Below are 19,823 nucleotides of genomic sequence, written 5' to 3' on the forward strand. Positions count from 1 at the left end.
AAAAACTAGGAGGGTCACCCAATAACTAGATGGTGATCAACCACTTAGTACAATATATAATATATATATAATAGCCAATGAGGTGGGGGTTACCCACTAGAGAAGAAAAGATGGTGATAATCAACAGTATAATACAGAAGTATATGTAGTAATAAAGTGGGGGTCACCCACAAAATAAACAAGGTGGTGTCAGCCACACAAAGTATTGTTGTCAGTAATTAAGTGGGGGTCACCCACAGAAGAAACAAGGTGGTGTCAGCCACACAATTATTTTTTAATGAGTTGATAATTTATACCAGAAAATACAATTAAGTATAGGGAAAGGGATTCACCCAGTCTGTTTAGCAGGTTGGACTTGTCTGGAGCAAAAAACCTGCAAAGATATACAAAAAAATTGTGATCAGTATTCTGATCATTTAGGGGATAACCTTTAAGTAAGGGTTAATTATTAGAAGGAACGTACCTTCCGAACGAGCAGTACCAGTGCCCACAGAGTGATTATTTATCTGGTAGGGTACTCAGGAGCCGCGGAGTAAAACCGTGTACCGCGAGTGGAAAATGGCCGCCGCGAGTAAAAGGGGGAGGCACGATCGCGTCAGAACCCACAGACGGCGGGAAGGCCGTTGAAAAAGGCGCGAAGGCTGGACAAGAAGAAAACAGTCTCCAGAGAAATAGAGACCGTGTTGAAGGGATTCTCCAATGGGAGGGGAGGGAAATAACCGGGCGGCCGTTTCTGTATGAAGCAAGAAACGGCCCGGTGGAAAACTGGAAGTTGCACAAAATTAAAGGTGTAAGGTGCTGAAAAATGAAAAGGGTAAAAAATAAAATTACATATGAAATAAAACTAGTTTGTTGCACAAAATTAAAGGTGTAAGGTAAAAAATACAATTACAGATGAAATAAAACTTTATCCGGAAAGTAACATGAACCTGACATTAGGGTTACCCCAGTACAGGATTAACATAGTGAAAGTAGGCAACGTAATTAGAATAGACCCACCTGGGAGGTAAGCAGCAAAGAAAAAGGAAGTTGGAGGAGTCTGACAGCACTATATTGTTCTATGATGTGTTATGATTGGTTGAATTTTTTTACAACCTTGTTAACTACTTCTTTGCTGCTGGGAGTTACAGTAAAGAAAGATAAGCAAATATGAAGCCTCCTGTCTTGCCATAAAATTAAAGAGCATGTGTGTTTGTGATCATATAAATAATTGCTGGTCTGCATATTTAGTTTCCAAGACTTTTACAGCATTTGCATATCTAGTCCAATAATGTGCCAACAGTTTTTCCATCAGAGGGGGCAAGCCAGAAATGTCTTAAGCCATCCATCCATTTTGTTTGCTGTTCCATTTATTGCACTGTTTGTAAACACGTGGTACCATGTTAGCATTGCAAACAGGCACACTCCAAATAATTAGGTACTTGTTTTCCATGTTATTATAGGGCTGAAGTATGTCTCTGTGCTAGGTTTGTTCTTTTTTGTTTTTAAAGAAAGCTGTGTTAGAACCATTTTAGTGAGTTACAGTATCAATGTCTAGCATTCTGTTTAGTGTTTGTACTTTGCTGATTATAATTTTGTTTTACGGTGAATATGTTTGCTGACTTATTGATTTTTTTTTTACTAAAACAATACCCACACCCTATATGGCATAGGAATACGCGTTCCAGCCTAATGTATTTGTCTGAATTAATTATTTTAGGCTGTAAAATAAAATAGTTCACACTGCAAAGAAATAGAGCCAACATGCCTACGTTTTGTTGATATGTCTTCTATATCAATTGAAATTAATATTTGCGTACGTGAAAAACAATTTTATTTCCTGTTTCTAAAGGCTCATTTTGTCTCCAGAAGAGATTTCTTTTCTTTTCGTTTTCCTAGAGTGACCATATCTCTTATTTTCTTACAATTTTTATGGGTAGTTTATAAAGCAATGCTGCTTTAAAATCATTGTGACCCTGCAGGGTGCATCTTTTATATATGCATCCAGACATAAAGGAAAAATATTGTTCCTTTTTCTATGCTTGATATAAAGTAATACATTTAGAACCTCCGTGAATATTCCCTGCACTGTCAAGTCTAGGCTCCGTACCTTGTCTGTTATCCTTGTCTGGGAAACCAGAACACAAAAGAAAACACTGTCTGTTTTAACCTTCTTCTATTGTAATGGATCAAACTCACTCTTGCCATTTTAATTAAGGCAAATACTATTTTGTGAAATGTCTGATGAGCTTAATAATTAGCCGTCGAGGGGGAAATAAAGCTGAGGACAAGAATATATAGTCTAGCAGAAATGACCCAAAATAATGGAAAACAAGTTTTCAAACATGTGTAAGTAAAACTGGAACTGTGCAATAAAGTAAATGTGAATTATTAAACATCCCTTAAAAAGCAAACAAACCAAAGAAATTCCGTATGCTGTCCTATTACAAATATGGCAATGAAACTGATCAATATAGTTTATTCATACTAATGAATTATGATCCAGGAAATGAACCAGAGACTTTAAAATGATTTGAAACTGAATTATGTATCTATAGCACAAGGGGATGCAATTTAAATCAACACTGACTTTTTCTGATCTCACTATATATTTAAATTATTTTTAAAAGGTATTTAATGTTTCTTCTACTGGAGGATTAGCATTGACAAGGGTATTTTTTTCTATTTACTATTTTTTCTTTTTCAGCTCTCGTGCCCAAAACCTGAGAACAAAAGAACACATTAAACCCAACATTAGACTATACTCATCATTGATTTACACAGGGAAAGGGCATTCTATTCCCCGATTTACCTGATGGCCAGTCGAGGTCTTTTCATACACAGCTCCACAAAATGAAGCATTCATATATGTCCACTATGTAACAAAAGATTGATAAAGTAGGAGCTAGGTGTATCTTACAGTGAGGGGAAAAACAAAATTTGATCCCCTGCTGATTTTGAACATTTGTCCACTGACAAATAAATGATCAGTCTATAATTTTAATGGTAGGTGTACTTTAACAGTGAGAGACAGAATAACAAAAATAAAATAAAATCCAGAAAAACGCATGTCAAAAAAGTTATAAATTGATTTGCAAAATTACACCTACCATTAAAATTATAGACTGATCATTTCTTTGTCACATTCAAAATCAGCAGGGGATCAAATACTTTACCCCCTCACTGGATGTACCTTGGATATCTCTCAAGATCCTTGCCCTGGTGCTTCATCCAATTTAACTATATTGAGCTTGACTTTATAAGTTATACTTTACATATTCATTGGTAGCTTTAGTGACAGCAGTAAATATTTGTTGTTTTACTCTTTGTAGTATAATATATAAATTATGCTACTGATCTGAATGATGCATATCTTTTATCGAGCTTTTTCCTGTTATATGGCATTAAAGACATGTTTTTTTACAAGTTGGTTTTCCTTCTTGTTCGTTTTCCAAGTGTATGAGTTTGCAAGTGAATCTTATTGTCATTAGCTGGAAGATATTGTCTATTGTTCCTGTGTTTCATAGAACAGTTCATCCCAGTCAATGAGCTGTAAAAGGGGAACACAGGAGTCTGATGTTGCCTTACTTCATTGCTGATCACATAAAAATCTGTTTCTTTGCATTAATTTCAAATAAAACCTTTGAAGTATTTGACATTGCAAGGTCCCAACAAAAATTGTTTCTAGCATCATATGAAATGTGATGTCATTAAGCAAGTTTTAAGCCATGTTTTATTCCAAACTATTTCTAGGCTTATTAAAATGTCTATGAAAGTTTCTATTTGTTCTCCAATGTGTACCTTGGCCTGTGCTGAACACATTTTTTATTTTGTTTGCTAAATCTATAAAGGAACACGTTAAAGGTTTGACTACTTACCCGGTGTCCACCAGGTGCTGCTACCCACCTCTACTAATGTAGGTGGAGAGATAAAAAAAAATGTAAACAGGAACTCCCATTGACTCTCCTGAGCTAAGCTCTGTGGAACGGGGCTAGCTTTTGGCTGAGAGCATCTCATTGACAGAAAGTGTGCTGTAGTGGTTATGGTGCTTGGAGTGCTTGGAGTGATAATGACAAAGCACATGAAAAAAGGTTAACATTTGAGCAAGTGTATAAGTAAATCTTCCCATTTTTTGCAATAGCTGACATAGCATGGCAAAGTCTATATGAAGGCTTTTCCCTACTATAAGAGCTCAGTTATGGATCTCCCCATGAGTGAAGATGGATTAGTTTTATTGTGTCACATTTGTAATTTTTTTTCCAGCCATTTATTTTTTTACATCTATTTATTGTTTTTTGTTTTATTTTTTATTGATTTAGCTTTTTTTAAACCTTATTTTAAACCTTTCCTTAAGGTTAATGGATTTTCATTTGGTCTTTTTTTAGGGTGCTAAATGGTTAGTAGAATTTGTATTATTCATTTAGGTACAGGTATTAGATTAGTTGGTCCACGCATTACTATTATTAGAGTAAGGGGTGGTAGGATATATACATATATATGTAGGTAATATATTAGGATAGCCATATATTACCCCCCACCCCGAATTATTTCATAGGCCGCTGCTCACTGGCTGCCCAGTCACTAACTGTAAATGTTTAGGAGATATTCTTCCAACTGCCTGCCTGTGAGCATATGGAGATTTAAAACCTTATAGTAATATGTGGTCTTATTTAAATTTTTTTACATATTGGAATGTGGCGACTGGCCAGTTGCCACAAAATTAATCATCACACAGCATATACTATTTTTAAGTATTTGCAAGCTGGCTGCTAGTTGTCATGGTGCCCGTTAGGCACCTTAGTGTGACCGCACCATATCAGCACCGATCGGCACCGCAATGGAGTTAGAGGTTACTCACCTTACCTCCAGCGCCTCTCCCTTCGTGCAGCTCTTAACACAGCGGCCGGGTCCAGCGTTAGGAAGGACGCCAGCCGCTGCAAGGCTGCACTAATTAATAATGCTGCACATAATGATGTCACTAGTGACGTGGACGTTTTCGCCGTGCACGCACTTTCTGGGGTCATGAAACCCATATTAGCCATTAGCAGGGTTTACTGGGTTCTTTAACCCCTTAAGGACACGTGACATGTGTGACATGTCATGATTCCCTTTTATTCCAGAAGTTTTGTCCTTAAGGGGTTAAACTTGCAGTTGTTCAGTGCCCTGTCGTGGTTTCCACCCTGTTGGTTATCCGAGAGCATGTTCCTGATTCTGTTTATTGGTTTTTGATCTTGGCTTGACTTCCCATATTTCTGGTATCCCTGACCCTTTGGCTTTGTTCTTATCGAATTTGTTCCTATCTGTATTCCTGACCTTGGCTTGTGTCTGGTTATTCTATTACGTTAAATCCGGCAATTCTAAGGCCCGGTAATACATTGTTACTGTTTCTTATTTTGTCCGTGTTTGAGTTCTGTGTGTTGGGCCAATGGTTCGTCCTGACAATAGTACTTCAAATTATCATTCACTTACATGAAAGTTTATGAAAACTGGTGTTTTGTGAATCTTCTGAATTTGATTCCTTGTTTAGGATTCTAATGAGAAAGCACTGATTTTTAATCTGGACACTGAATGCATCTGGCGATTGCTGCAGATTCACTTGAGGAGACCGAATATCAACCCAACCATATTCATCTTTAGTAAAGATGACAATTGCCAATGTAGTTGGAATTTGGTCATTTCCAGTTAGCGAATACCTTGTTTGCTTAGTTTGTGCCAAGTACGACACTGTGCAGTTCAATTTTCATTTTGCCAAACTTCACTTATGCTATGTGTTGTGGCAAGAAAAAGTTCATGGAACTTGGAATTATCTTAATTGTTGGTTAACGTACTTAGAAATATGTGGTCTACTCCCCCTAATTTTGTTATACACTATAAACTAGGCAACAATGTTAAATGTCAACCAGCAGTGGCCTAGGCAAGTAAGGTATCGAATATCACCCATTTAGACTGGAAGAAAGAATACGGTACAGATTTTTTAAGCAGGAACTGGATGAATTCTTTACAAAACATAATATTCAGGGATATAATATTTAATATGTTGGGTAAGAACTTGTTAATCGAAGGAGAGATCTGATAGCCATTCTGTGGTCGAGAAGTAATTTTCCTAGTTTGTTGCAAAATTGGAAAAATCTTCAAACTGGGTCTTTTTACATTATTTTACCTTCTTTTGGATCAACAGCAAAAACAGGTTGAGACCTTGATGGACACAAGTCTTTTTTTCATGTAACGATGTAACTAATTTGCACAATGGTTAGGGGAAATTGTACAGAATCTGTAGAATTGCCTTACAAAACCTTTCAATCTCATTTTTTGGATTTCTTCCCTGGAAATAATCTCTTTAGGTTATGCCCAGCCATCTCAATTTGGTTTATATCTGGACTTTGATTTGGTGATCTGAAACAATTATTTGTCTACTGATGAGTAACTCCTATGTTTAGGTCACTAGCTTCCTTTATAAACCAATTCTGTTTATTTGAATATATTGGACGACTTTAATGATGTTCTTACGAATTTTGATTTTGTCTTAAGCAGATCGTGTTAGTTCTTCCAAAACACTTCATATTTTAAATTTGGAATTGTTGCCCATTTTTATTTTAACAACATAATGTGCATTTCTGCTGAAGTGTTGCATTTTTATCATCCATCCACGCAAACACAGTGGTTGGCAAATTCACATTTTTCCAGATTCTTGTTAACCAATGGTTCTTTTCACCTCCTTCAGCATAGCATGCAGTGATCTATGCAAATGTTTACCACTTTGGTGAATTTCCTACAATTATAAACATTTTGTCTTACTGCGATTTAATGAATAGTCATGCATTGGGACATGCTTCTGGGGCCCTTTTCATTTTTGGGGGAAGTTGGGTTGCATCTCTACACTTCTTCAGAGATTCAATTAACCGTTATTGTTCATTTTTGCTTACCTTTTGTAAGGCAGAGCACCTCCAATCCACACCCCATATCGAATATCATTGATTGAAACAGTTTTACAATAAATTGCTTGTGCAAAAAGTGCTTGTGTAAGCATATTGGTTTCAATTTAATATTGTTAGATAACCTTTACAAATGATTTAATATTTTATGATAAACATTTAAAATAATGTTTTAAGCATATTAAAATATCACAACTATATGATGATAAAGTGTATATCAATGTATCAAAAATATCAAAACACAAGACAATTGTAATATTTTTTTGTAAAATTAAATAATTTTAGAAGTTCATCCAATCATATTAAATTGTTTGGAAATCTTATCTAAAAATATAAAATTAAGGCCATTGTGTTTATCTATATCATGACCTAGACCACATTTTTATACATAATTAAAGGAACCCTGCAGGTACCATAATCACTACAGTGCAATGTACTACCAGGAGTGTCCTGGTGCTACCAACTGCCAGAAGTTAAACCATTTTAGAACCGTTTTAATATTTACCTCTGGTAAGAAGCTCTCTGTACAGGTTATGGTGCTTGAAATTACCATTTAACGTAAATTTGCATCTTATTTCAATTGGTTTGCAAGTTTTTTCTTGCAGTTGTAGTTGCATACCTACATCTGTCTTCTTCCAGCAGACAAGATATACTGAAACGTTCTTTTTGTGTTCAAACTTTGAAGCAATTGGTAACGGTAAATGTCTAACAACAACCAAGTGTACATCAAAAAGGTATGCAAAACAAACTGCAAGGTGTAGTTTCTTTTGCTTTACTAAAATTAAAACAAACCCAAAATGGCCAGAACAACCGGAACAACAAAAATCGGTAATATAAAATGAAGCCCTCTCTTATCTCTGATCAACAAACTGTGAAGAGGATGCAGGTCCATGTCCTCTAAAATCCAAGTAAAGCCACCGCTTTTGATTTCCTCAAAGAGATTGATGAGTTGTTTCCCCATCAAAAGTTTCACCTAAACCCCATATTTCTTCCATTTTTGGTACAAAGATAGATATCTAGGTATCATTGACCTTAACCCCCTCAACTCCACTAGCTACGATGTAACTATTGAAGGTGCGTGAGTAGATACACATATTTTCTGTGGCAGTCGGATGTCAGTTGTGGCTGCTAGATATATTCTGATCAAATTCTGCTCTTTACAATTCTTCTTCTTTCTGCTCAATATATGCATGTTACATTTCTTGTTCTGCATACTTCCATAGTATGGATCTTAATATATTCTAAGCAATTGATCACGGTAGAATAGATGCCTTTTGAAATTCAGTGTGCAATGCCGGAGTATTAGATTCACCTCACTCAACTGACAGGGTAACGGAATTAAGGAACTACTGAGGTTTTAAGACTGGGGTTGTCCAGCCTTTGCCCTTACGCTGTTGTTAGATTATAGCTGGAGGACCAAGCGTGGATGTCCCTTTTTTAATTATATTTTTTTACCAGTCACGATTGGTAAGTTATTTCTGATCTTTTTTTCCTCTAGATTTATGTAATTTCTCTCATCTCCTTGATTTACAATCTGCTTCTGACTTCACTGGAAGGAGCACACAATGTAAATGTTTAAACCACAGGAAAGCAATTTGATACATGTACAAGCTCAAATAATGTGAATGCAGAGCAATACAGTATAATCTGCAGAATGTACAAATGAAAATACATCCACAGGGAAATATAAAAAACAATACTTTAAAAAGCGTTAATAAAGTAAATCGATCATATAATGCTCATATCTGCATGTGCGTGAATGACTTATTTCATGACACCCGGCATAATCCATCTCTCAAAAGTAAACCCTATCTCTTCTTTTAAAATTAAACATGGCCACAGCAAATGTATTAACAAAATAATTTAACAACAGAACAATTACATATTTTAAGTGCTGTGCAGAGTATAATTACATACAATAATACATACAGCATCAAAACATCCAGTGCAAATAAGTGAATACAGTAAAACATTTAAATCGGTAGGCAGTAGCCAGTCCCCTTTACTCATGGCTATAACCAGAATCCACCTGTTGCCTGAGTATACTCACTAAACCCACACGGCTGACTTGGCTTTTGCCCACAAACCTTACTTATCCCCTAAAAGCTAGCTACCCATTATTTTATTGATCCTAATCCTTGTCTCCCCTACCATTTCCTTATTGTGAGCATGGCACCAATACAAGCCAAATTATAAACTTTCTACTGTTATCTGTTTATAATTTCCAAGGGAAAAGCAGCATCTCACACATCATGCACGTTGGTCTATGGAGGATAACACAATCTTATGGAATCATCCTTTTTGTTGTACTGTCATGCATGTGCATGCATTCAGTAGTGATTTGTCCTCCTGGTGGGACCTAGAGAAAGAATGGAGGTTCCCAGGTAGAATAGCTTCCTTCTCCCCTGTCCACCGCAGACAAAGTGGGGATATCACCTTTTGGGATCTTCACTAAATATGCAAGTGAAAGAGCCACTTTAGGTTGCACCCATATGAACTCAAAAGCCCAAACCACGAGACAAGTACAATTGTCCCTGATCGCAAACAGGAGCAGCTATATCCCTATTCCTAACTGGTCCATCTTGGATTGTGCCATCCACCTTCTACCTCAACATTCCTGAGCTGCGATGCCCTCGAAATACTTTGACTAGGGGTTCACGAACATCCCCAATTTTAACAACCAAAAGAAAAATGTACTTAGAACAGCAAGAACAAGTTAATAGTTTAAGCAGTAAAACAGACACGGTATAGTGAACTTTGTTCACCATCTTTCCTCTTCAAAAACATTTAACCACCTGCCTGATCAAAAAAAACATTAGCCACATTATTTCAACCTCATAGGTGACCTAGAAACTCCAATGCAGACAAAATCCTGTCCACCAACCCAGGGAAAACACCACATTGTAGTAACCAGACTCTCAGCATCAGATTATGAACCCACAGCCCAGGCACAAACAGCCTTCTACTCATCCATACCTGCTAATACGTAAACTAGGTGTCCAACACCAGTAATGGCCTCAACCATTTACCACTTTCTAGCTCCAATTCTGGAAAATCTGGACAGCAGCACCAAAAGTGTTGCCTTCTTCTCAGGAGCCCCATGCAGTATACACCTGCATTGCTGCCAAAAGCTGCTCCGTCTTGCAAGTCCACGGCAGCCTGCAATGCTGGCTATTGATCTATCCACCTGACTCGTTGAACAATGGATTCTTCTGCTGCTGCCACATCACCTCCAGGCCCAGGAGATTGTCTGACAGTGCCTGATGCTCTAGAATTCTAATATGGTGCTTGTTCGTGGCCTAATCCTATTTAGCTGCTTCCAGCCCCAGCTGCCACCCATTATAATGTCTAACCTTGAAGAAAAAAGCCATTTAAGCCCCTATCCTCTAACTATACTAGATTCTAAGTTCATTCAGAAAATACCTTGAAATTTTGTTGTTCACATTAAAGGATAGAGTTGCAATTGGCTGAGGGTTGATGTAGTCTTCATCCTTCCTGAAAGTTCCTATTTATTAAATCGTTGGTTTAGTAGAATGTTAAATGGCTAATGGTGTATAGATGTTGTATATCTATAGAAGCGGCTGTTTATTCTGGATCTTATATATCCCTCAATAGTAATGTAATTATTTTTTGTGTGTTTTTCAAGAGTCTAGAATGAGGTTCTTGACAATTATAGGATACATTGAAACAATAATGGGTGAATGTCATTGCTGTTTTTTTTTTCAATTTATTTAGTCATGCTTTTCGTTAATTAGTTAATTTCCCATCAGTTTATTCTCCCGCTTCCTTCCCTGTTTTAAATACTCACAGGCACATCATCCATGCAGAATCCACGTCTACAGTCTATACCACAGTTCTATGCAGAATCAGCTGACCCCTTGCTGTGTTTTAGCTGTAAGGGGTTTGCGATAAGTTACTTAAATATCAGCTGTATAGAGCACTCAATATGCAGATTATTTTATGTCAATTATAATGTACAAAGAAACATTATCCTTTCAGATACCAGTTGTAATTTATCCAAACATACATAAAGCAGTCATTGTAGGCAATTCTCATTTGAGTGAGAATAAAATGCCAACTAAAATGACTTTTGTCTCTTTTAAATGTGACTAGATATTTAAGATATTTTTTTAAAATTTAAATAAAAACCTATACCCTCTATTTTGAATGCAACAGACAATAAAACCAAAACATATATAATGACATTTAATGATCCTATAACTGCACAGATAAAAGAGAGGCTGCTTGTAGGTGGTAGACTAAGCACACAAAAAAGCAAAAAAAAAATACAAAGAAAAAGCATTTTTTTTAGACCTTCCTGTAGCATTACTACGCAGACCGTAGTGGAGGATCTTCTGTTTCCTCTACCTGGTCTGAAACTGACAGGAAGTTATTCAGTGCTCTCAACAAGCAGCTTCCTGTCAGACCAGGTAGCGGATACAGAAGATCTTCTACTGTAGTCAGTTCGAGCACGCTTTATGCAGTGACCGGCAGGAGGGGGAGCGCTGTGCAGTGTGCTCTCCTCCTGACAATCACCCGAACACTGTGCCCTCAGGACCAATGCCCCCTTGGAAGTTGCCTAGTTTGCCTAGAGGTGGCGCTGACCCTGACTATGCATATGAAAGGACTATTACCACAGTGTTTACATTAATCTGGCCTCCCAATGTATGCATTGTGAGTTATTTGGCGCTCCCAACACCTAAAGCCCAGCTTCTCTATTCTCCAAAGATGCAGGAGTTTCACTTCCACAATATCTGTGTAACCTTCTGGGGAAAATAATGTGCTACAGGCATTGAGCTTCTACGTTTTATTAGCTAAAAGGCCATCCTAAAAATCATCCAATACAACTCTATTCCTAAAAGGTTGTATGCTGTGAAGAAATATGTAAGCTATATGATAAGTGATCACTTGATCAAAATGAAAGTGTTACATACTCGTGGAAGCTTTAGTAAATCAACATTTAGGAAATTGGTTCTATAATATTTCTTCAGTTGTGGTGCTCCAGAATTCAACAGCAATTAATAAGCAAAATAATTAATAGTATAAATTTGCAATTTTGAGTAATTTCTCTTAAAACAAATAATAGCGCATTGTATATAATTGAACATACTATAAACATATTTGCATAAGACATGCAATGCAACCTTTTGTAGTGGTGTATGCTGTACATTATATTGTCTATCCTGATTTTCCAGTAATTTTGACAGCAATGGGGTGTTATTTCCCTGTATGTTCACTAGATGTCACACTTTTTCTTTTTGAAAACATTTTTTTTTTCTTGCCTCATTCTTGCTTGAACATTTTAATCTGTTTTCATAAAATCAAAAAATCAAAAGTGGGTCCCTTTTTCTTCCCCTTGAGACAAAAAGCCACGGGCTATATTTAATACCGTTGGTTAAGACATATTTGTATTCCTTTAATTGTATTTATCAGCGATTTAGTTACTATATTCTATACAGAAATATCTTTCTGAAAGTAAAGCTATTATAAACACAATAGATTCTTGTACGTGTGTGTGTGTGTGTGTGTATATATATATATATATATATATATATATATATATATATGTGTGTGTGTGTGTGTGTATATACATGTCCAAGACATTTTACTGAATAAAGAATTATGTTGAAAATTGCAAATACATTTTGTTTTGTTGTTCTTTGCATATTCTTCATCAGTCATAGTCTAACATACGATTAAAATTACTATTTTGCAACTCTGTTTGCATGGATATGTGTATTTGATTATCTATCAAAAGACAAGACCATCCACTCTATACCAGCTTAGTATGCGAGTCCTCTTGACATGTATCTTAGAGGTCCCACCATCAGAAAAGTCCAACATGAAACAAATGATCTAATTCTATACTTCATGCTGCTATCCTGTATAGACCTTTGAATTTTACCTGGTACTGCTACAGCCACTTGATGATACAGATATAATTTTTATTTTTATTTTTTTTGGTTCCTCTAGCTTCCTACCGGTAGTATCACCACTCATAGCATATAAAACCTTCAATGTCTAGAATAGGTTATAGGCAGCTATGACTGGTAACATGAAGTATTACCTTGCATTTTCTCATTTCCTTTGTATACCAAAGCAACTTCATGATCTCTGAGCTCTAACAGACTTCATCAGACGGGTAACCAAAACCCCGGAGTAACTCATTTCTGTTATAGCCGAAACAGACATCTCTGCTTCTTTGGAAAGTGGTGACTTCAATCATACTCATGTTCCAGTTGTGTCATAGATGTGACTCTTGAGGGTGTAAAGGACAATAAGTCAAGATGTTTTATAATGGCCATCTGCCCCTTATGTTGTGAGGCATTTACATTCTTTAATGCCATGGCCAGAGCTGCGGTAGGTCTTTAAAGCGATAAATTGCTCTGAAGTGTACTCCAAGGCCATGAGCTAAAGCATGTTATTGATCCAAAGGCTATTTATTTCTGATCTTTTCTTCCAGAATAAAATAGCAGAGCCACATAACCCAATCTAAAAAGTCATCAGAATACCATTAGATAATGTATCTTGTATAAGAAAGAAGATACCGGTATGCTTCTATTTAGACGATTCCAAATGTAAGACTGCAAAATCTACTATTTAGTTTGTATAAAGCAGCATATTATACCTTCCCGAGTTTACTAATTGCCCATATCTGATATATTTTTGCTTCTGCAGATGAAATAAAATAATTGCTGTTAGTGTGAGAGATGAATTATTGTGGTTAACCACTCTCAGCCAACTGTTATCCTAGGTGTGAACACACTCAATACATTAGAGCTCATTTTCTTTTAATTCAGATGCTATGCAATTATCACAAAAACAGGATTCGTCATAATAGACTGTTTTACAGGCGTGAATTAGTCATCTGTAAGCTATCCTTTTATGCTGCCTTGGGTAATTATATAAGCAACTGTTTAGCATGATTAGTAAACAAGGCAGGCTATATTTTGCACACACAAGTCAATGTCACGCCTTTATTTATATAAAAATATTTTAGTATTGAGTATGTGTATATACGCTCTTTTAAACTACGGTATGTAATCTGCATGAGGCTCTAGAAATACACAACTTGTAAACGAGGTTGAGGGTTGCAAAGCTCTTCACTATATTCATGCCATTTTCATGTGGGTCAGCATTAGTGGAGAGTCCCACAAAAAGTGGGCCGTTTTGCCTTTAAGGCAGAATACTTAAAACATTCATTTATAATTATAATAATGTTTACTAACCAATATGGAAAATGTAAAGATATGTAGACTATATAAATTAAAGCTTTGTATTTATTCTTATTTTCCAACAGATCGGCATGGTAGCTTGGAAGATGACTCTTAAGAGCCCAGAATATCCAGATGGCCGTGACATCATTGTAATAGGAAATGACATCACTTACAGAATTGGTTCATTTGGTCCCCAAGAGGATCTCTTGTATTTACGAGCATCAGAGCTCTCGCGATCTCAGGGAATCCCGCGTATCTACGTGGCCGCGAATAGTGGTGCAAGGATAGGTTTGGCAGAAGAGATACGCCATATGTTTCATGTTGCCTGGGAAGACCCTGCTGATCCCTATAAGGTGAATATCATAGTTTGTGTTTTGTAGTGATTAAATATGTATTAGACTTGGAGATTCTTTTGTTATGAACTGCTGTCCATCCTAATTTGGACCGATCTGGTAATCATACCAATTCCTTAATTCCACACTGATATGTAGTCAAATCAGTGTACTGCAAAATATATACATATAGTACATAAATTTATACACCTTTTTAGATTATCTGATTAGTTTTCCTGATCTTTTTTGAGTAACAAAATTTGGACTAGCCAAACCGAATTATGCTTAAGTTATGGGTTTCCCGATTTATAAAAACAAACTAAATTTTGGATGAAGTGGTCCTGCAAAAAAAAATAAAATTGTCATGCTTAAGTCTAATCTTTATATATGATGTAAGTTACATTGCTGTTTTTTTTACAATATATATTGCAAACGATGGGATAAAAAGAGTGCATGCAGTAAATAACTATTTATTTATACATTATTTTGAATACATGTTACTGAAACAAACTGTGTGAAAACTGTAAACTGTTGGAGCTCAAGGAACATTTTGTTATTAAGAAGTAATATCCATGAGTGGTACATAGTGCATGTCCTTTTCTTGAGTAATATATTATGGGGATTTTTGCAGAATACAGGATAACAAGCTACATGTGTCTCTGAGTTTCCCACTTCTCTTACCCACTGTGAGCTACAGTATGTCAAATGTGTCACCTGAATAATTTGGATATTTCAGGCAAAGTAAACTGCACAATTTCCCTAAAATATGTTGAACATCGGGGTCAAAAGCCACATGGACTGCTTTTATTTAAATAGTCTGGAGTCTATGCTTTGTTTTTAACCTGTAATATGTTGTAATATGTAGATTAATTCTATTATATGTGCTTTGATACAGCCCTTATTAGTATGTGATAGAATTATATGTTTGTTAACTTGTTCCAACTTCATTCTGTTAGGGCCATTCAACTTCATTCTGTTAGGGCATGTGCCTCCAGTTTTGTTAGCTTTGTGCCAAACGACCAAATGAGGCAATGCCAGTGATGGACCCTAAATGCATGGTTCTACTGTCCATCATCTGTTACATAATCTGAATCCTGTGGTTCTTGGGTTTTGGGAGGACCTAAACAGAAACTGAAAAATACAAGATAAAGTCTGCAGTGTTTTTGTAATTGGATAGTGTTTTGATAAAGTCCCAAGACTGCTAGTGAAAACATTGGTATTGTGAAAATTGGTTATTTTTCTTTAGTGTACATGCCATGGTTTCTGTTTTCCATATTACATGTAATGAACACTAAATGTTGTCAAATGAAGGCACTGCTACAGAAAAAAATGGTCATGCAAAAATAAAAAAAAAAGACCAAAAAAAATCTCTTATACTTTTACATTTTCATAATAGTTAAATTCATTTCTGCAATTTTTTGGTTAATTTGTTGCAGATATTCTTGTCATGTTTAGTGAATTCATATTACATAGAATCATTTTCCAGTGTCACATTAGAGTACTTTGTCTACGGGTGTCATGTAGAATCTATACATTGTTATGCATTACCCTTTGTGTGTGCACGCATTGTATACACAGACTATCACAGACAATTGCCTGTGCATAATATTATTCAGTAAAGTAAGCTTGTAGTCTTAATGGCTACAGAGTAGTTTGTTTAAATACAGTCATTCTGTGTGCCGAAAGGTAATGGACTTTAGCTTCAACTTGCGTTTTTCAATTTTCTGACCAAATTTAGACTGTCATATTTATGTATATTTGCATTTCTTCTCAAAAATGTGTTAGCGGGTAGGGACCATATTGTTAAACAGTTTTAAATTAAAATCTATACATTTGTTAGCACATAGTAAACATGGAATGTAATGCTCGAATATACACTGCGTGCAGAATTATTAGGCAAATGAGTATTTTGACCACATCATCCTCTTTATGCATGTTGTCTTACTCCAAGCTGTATAGGCTCGAAAGCCTACTACCAATTAAGCATATTAGGTGATGTGCATCTCTGTAATGAGAAGGGGTGTGGTCTAATGACATCAACACCCTATATCAGGTGTGCATAATTATTAGGCAACCTCCTTTCCTTTGGCAAAATGGGTCAAAAGAAGGACTTGACAGGCTCAGAAAAGTTAAAAATAGTGAGATATCTTGCAGAGGGATGCAGCACTCTTAAAATTGCAAAGCTTCTGAAGCGTGATCATCGAACAATCAAGCGTTTCATTCAAAATAGTCAACAGGGTCGCAAGAAGCGTGTGGAGAAACCAAGGCGCAAAATAACTGCCCATGAACTGAGAAAAGTCAAGTGTGCAGCTGCCAAGATGCCACTTGCCACCAGTTTGGCCATATTTCAGAGCTGCAACATCACTGGAGTGCCCGAAAGCACAAGGTGTGCAATACCCAGAGACATGGCCAAGGTAAAAAAGGCTGAAAGACGACCACCACTGAACAAGACACACAAGCTGAAACGTCAAGACTGGGCCAAGAAATATCTCAAGACTGATGAAATGAGAGTGAGTCTTGATGGGCCAGATTGATGGATTGGTAAAGGGCAGAGAGCTCCAGTCCGACTCAGACGCCAGCAAGGTGGAGGTGGAGTACTGGTTTGGGCTGGTATCATCAAAGATGAGCTTGTGGGGCCTTTTCGGGTTGAGGATGGAGTCAAGCTCAACTCCCAGTTTCTGGAAGACACCTTCTTCAAGCAGTGGTACAGGAAGAAGTCTGTATCCTTCAAGAAAAACATGATTTTCATGCAGGACAATGCTCCATCACACGCATCCAAGTACTCCACAGCGTGGCTGGCAAGAAAGGGTATAAAAGAAGAAAATCTAATGACATGGCCTCCTTGTTCACCTGATCTGAACCCCATTAAGAACCTGTGGTCCATCATCAAATGTGAGATTTACAAGGAGGGAAAACAGTACACCTCTCTGAACAGTGTCTGGGAGGCTGTGGTTGCTGCTGCACGCAATGTTGATGGTGAACAGATCAAAACACTGACAGAATCCATGGATGGCAGGCTTTTGAGTGTCCTTGCAAAGAAAGGTGGCTATATTGGTCACTGATTTGTTTTTGTTATGTTTTTGAATGTCAGAAATGTATATTTGTGAATGTTGAGATGTTATATTGGTTTCACTGGTAAAAATAAATAATTGAAATGGGTATATATTTGTTTTTTGTTAAGTTGCCTAATAATTATGCACAGTAATAGTCACCTGCACACACAGATATCCCCCTAAAATAGCTATAACTAAAAACAAACTAAAAACTACTTCCAAAAATATTCAGCTTTGATATTAATGAGTTTTTTGGGTTCATTGAGAACATGGTTGTTCAATAATAAAATTAATCCTCAAAAATACAACTTGCCTAATAATTCTGCACTCCCTGTACACTTATTGTATATACATATGCATGTCTATATATACTGTGTGTATACACATAAATATACACACATGCATGCATATTACTACAAATCACATGACCTGAGTCCAAATATTTTTTGATTAAACATTTTCATCCTTTTAAGCACATACTTTACTGACCCATACAAGCACTCATTGGTGCACAGACACTGTTTAACCAACACACACTTTCACTGACAGACACATACTGACACATCCAATCACTGACAGGCCAGCTCTTGGGCCCCCCATGACATGCAGAACACAGGTGCCTGGTCGCGCTCGTGACCTCTGCGATCCATGTAGTTCTACCCCTGGTACAGAGAGTAGTTCTTAGTGAAAATGTTTAATGCTGGACAAAAGTGGTAAGAGGAGTCCATCAGGTTCCTTTTTGTTGAATTGTTTATTAAAGGAACATTCTAGTGTCAGGAATACAAACATGTATTCCTGGCACTTTAGCCCTGGAGTGGTTATTTAGATCTTTGGTCACCTTCTCTGTGGTGTGAAAAGATTATTTTACTTATTTTTTTTCCTTCAATGTGCCAGTCTCATTGAGGCTGGCCCGCCTCCATGGCTGAGATCATTAAGATTAGGACATCATTGGGAGGCTATTGCACATGCATTGAATCAATGCATTTGTATGAGGAGCATACAGTGTCTGAGTGACTGCTACTAGAGGTGTTACTAGACAGTAATGTAAAAGAAACTGAAAAGGCAGTGTTTACAGTGCTAGGACTGCAGGCACATGCTATAGACACCAGGACAACTATATTAACCTGAAAGTCGTGTTTTGGTGTTTGCAGAGGATATAAAAAATAGGTAATGCACAATGCACAGGATATCATTGGATATCTTTGCTGCAGAGGAATGTGGATAAAGTAGAGGACTGTGCAGTCAAGCAGCAGATGAGAGTTTATTTAGATAAATACAAAGCTATGCATTTTGGTGTGAAGAACACTCAAGTAATTTATAACCTAAAAGTTTACTTTTTAACCTAAATTTTAAAGTTAGTGAAATCAATAAATTAGTAGAATTTGAAAATATAGATGATAAACTAGCCAACAATGTGCATTGTCAGTCAGCAGTTGGCAGGGCCATTAAGGTGTTTTCATGTATTAAAAAAAGGGTATTGATAGGATAAAAAAATTATTTGAATTGTTTTTAAATCAATGGTAAAATGCCGCTTTGACTATGCAGTACGTATTTGGTAACTTGTGTAAATAATTATTATGGAACTAGAAAAAAATGAAGTGGCAGACTACAAAATTAATACGGGTAATGGAAGATTGTAGTTATGACAAAGGGCTTGTGAAAAAGTTTAAATTGTTTTCTATAGAAAAAAGGTATAACAAGGATATGATAATTTTATGCAAATATACAGGGCCAGTAAAACAGCTATCTGGTAGCCTGTTCATTAACAAGAATGTACAAAGGGCAAGATGTCACAATTTGAACTTGAAGAAAATAGATTTTCCCTAGCAGAGGAACAGGTCTAAAGCAGAAGAAATGTTTTGGGTTTTTTTCAGCAAAGAGAGAGATGTGGAATTATTTTGCCCCTAGAAGGTTGTTTTACCGCATTCTGCACAGAATTTAAATAACTAGAGGTTCTGTATATATATATATATATATATATATATATATATAAAAATCCAAGTAGATGGCTGCACTCACGGTTTTATAAAAGTCCAAAGTTTATTGTAGTAAAGTAAAAATATCTGCGATCAACGTTTCAGTCCTTCCAGGAGGACATTCATCAGGATCATCAATTGATCCTGATGAAAGTCCTCCTGGAAGGACTGAAACGTTGATCGCAGATATTTTTACTTTACTACAATAAACTTTGGACTTTTATAAAACCGTGAGTGCAGCCATCTACTTGGATTTTTGGATACATGAGTTATGTATGGCTGGCACCCGGTCATTAAGGGATGCATTAGCGTGAGTGCAGGAATCAATTTTTTT

General features: G+C 36.4%; 1 protein-coding gene across 6 annotated transcripts in view; it reads left to right on the forward strand.

The window, feature by feature from the left end:
• The window catches only part of ACACA (acetyl-CoA carboxylase alpha), a 429,246-nt gene that overhangs the window by 267,571 nt on the left and 141,852 nt on the right, over positions 1 to 19,823 (forward strand). For all 6 annotated transcript variants that reach the window (XM_063452852.1, XM_063452842.1, XM_063452868.1 and 3 more), the window contains one exon: positions 14,212 to 14,481. In XM_063452852.1, coding sequence (XP_063308922.1) covers positions 14,212 to 14,481 — 270 coding nt within the window. The remainder of the gene's footprint in view (positions 1 to 14,211; positions 14,482 to 19,823) is intronic.

Source organism: Pelobates fuscus, chromosome 1, assembly GCF_036172605.1.
Source record: "Pelobates fuscus isolate aPelFus1 chromosome 1, aPelFus1.pri, whole genome shotgun sequence".
NCBI lineage: Eukaryota > Metazoa > Chordata > Amphibia > Anura > Pelobatidae > Pelobates > Pelobates fuscus.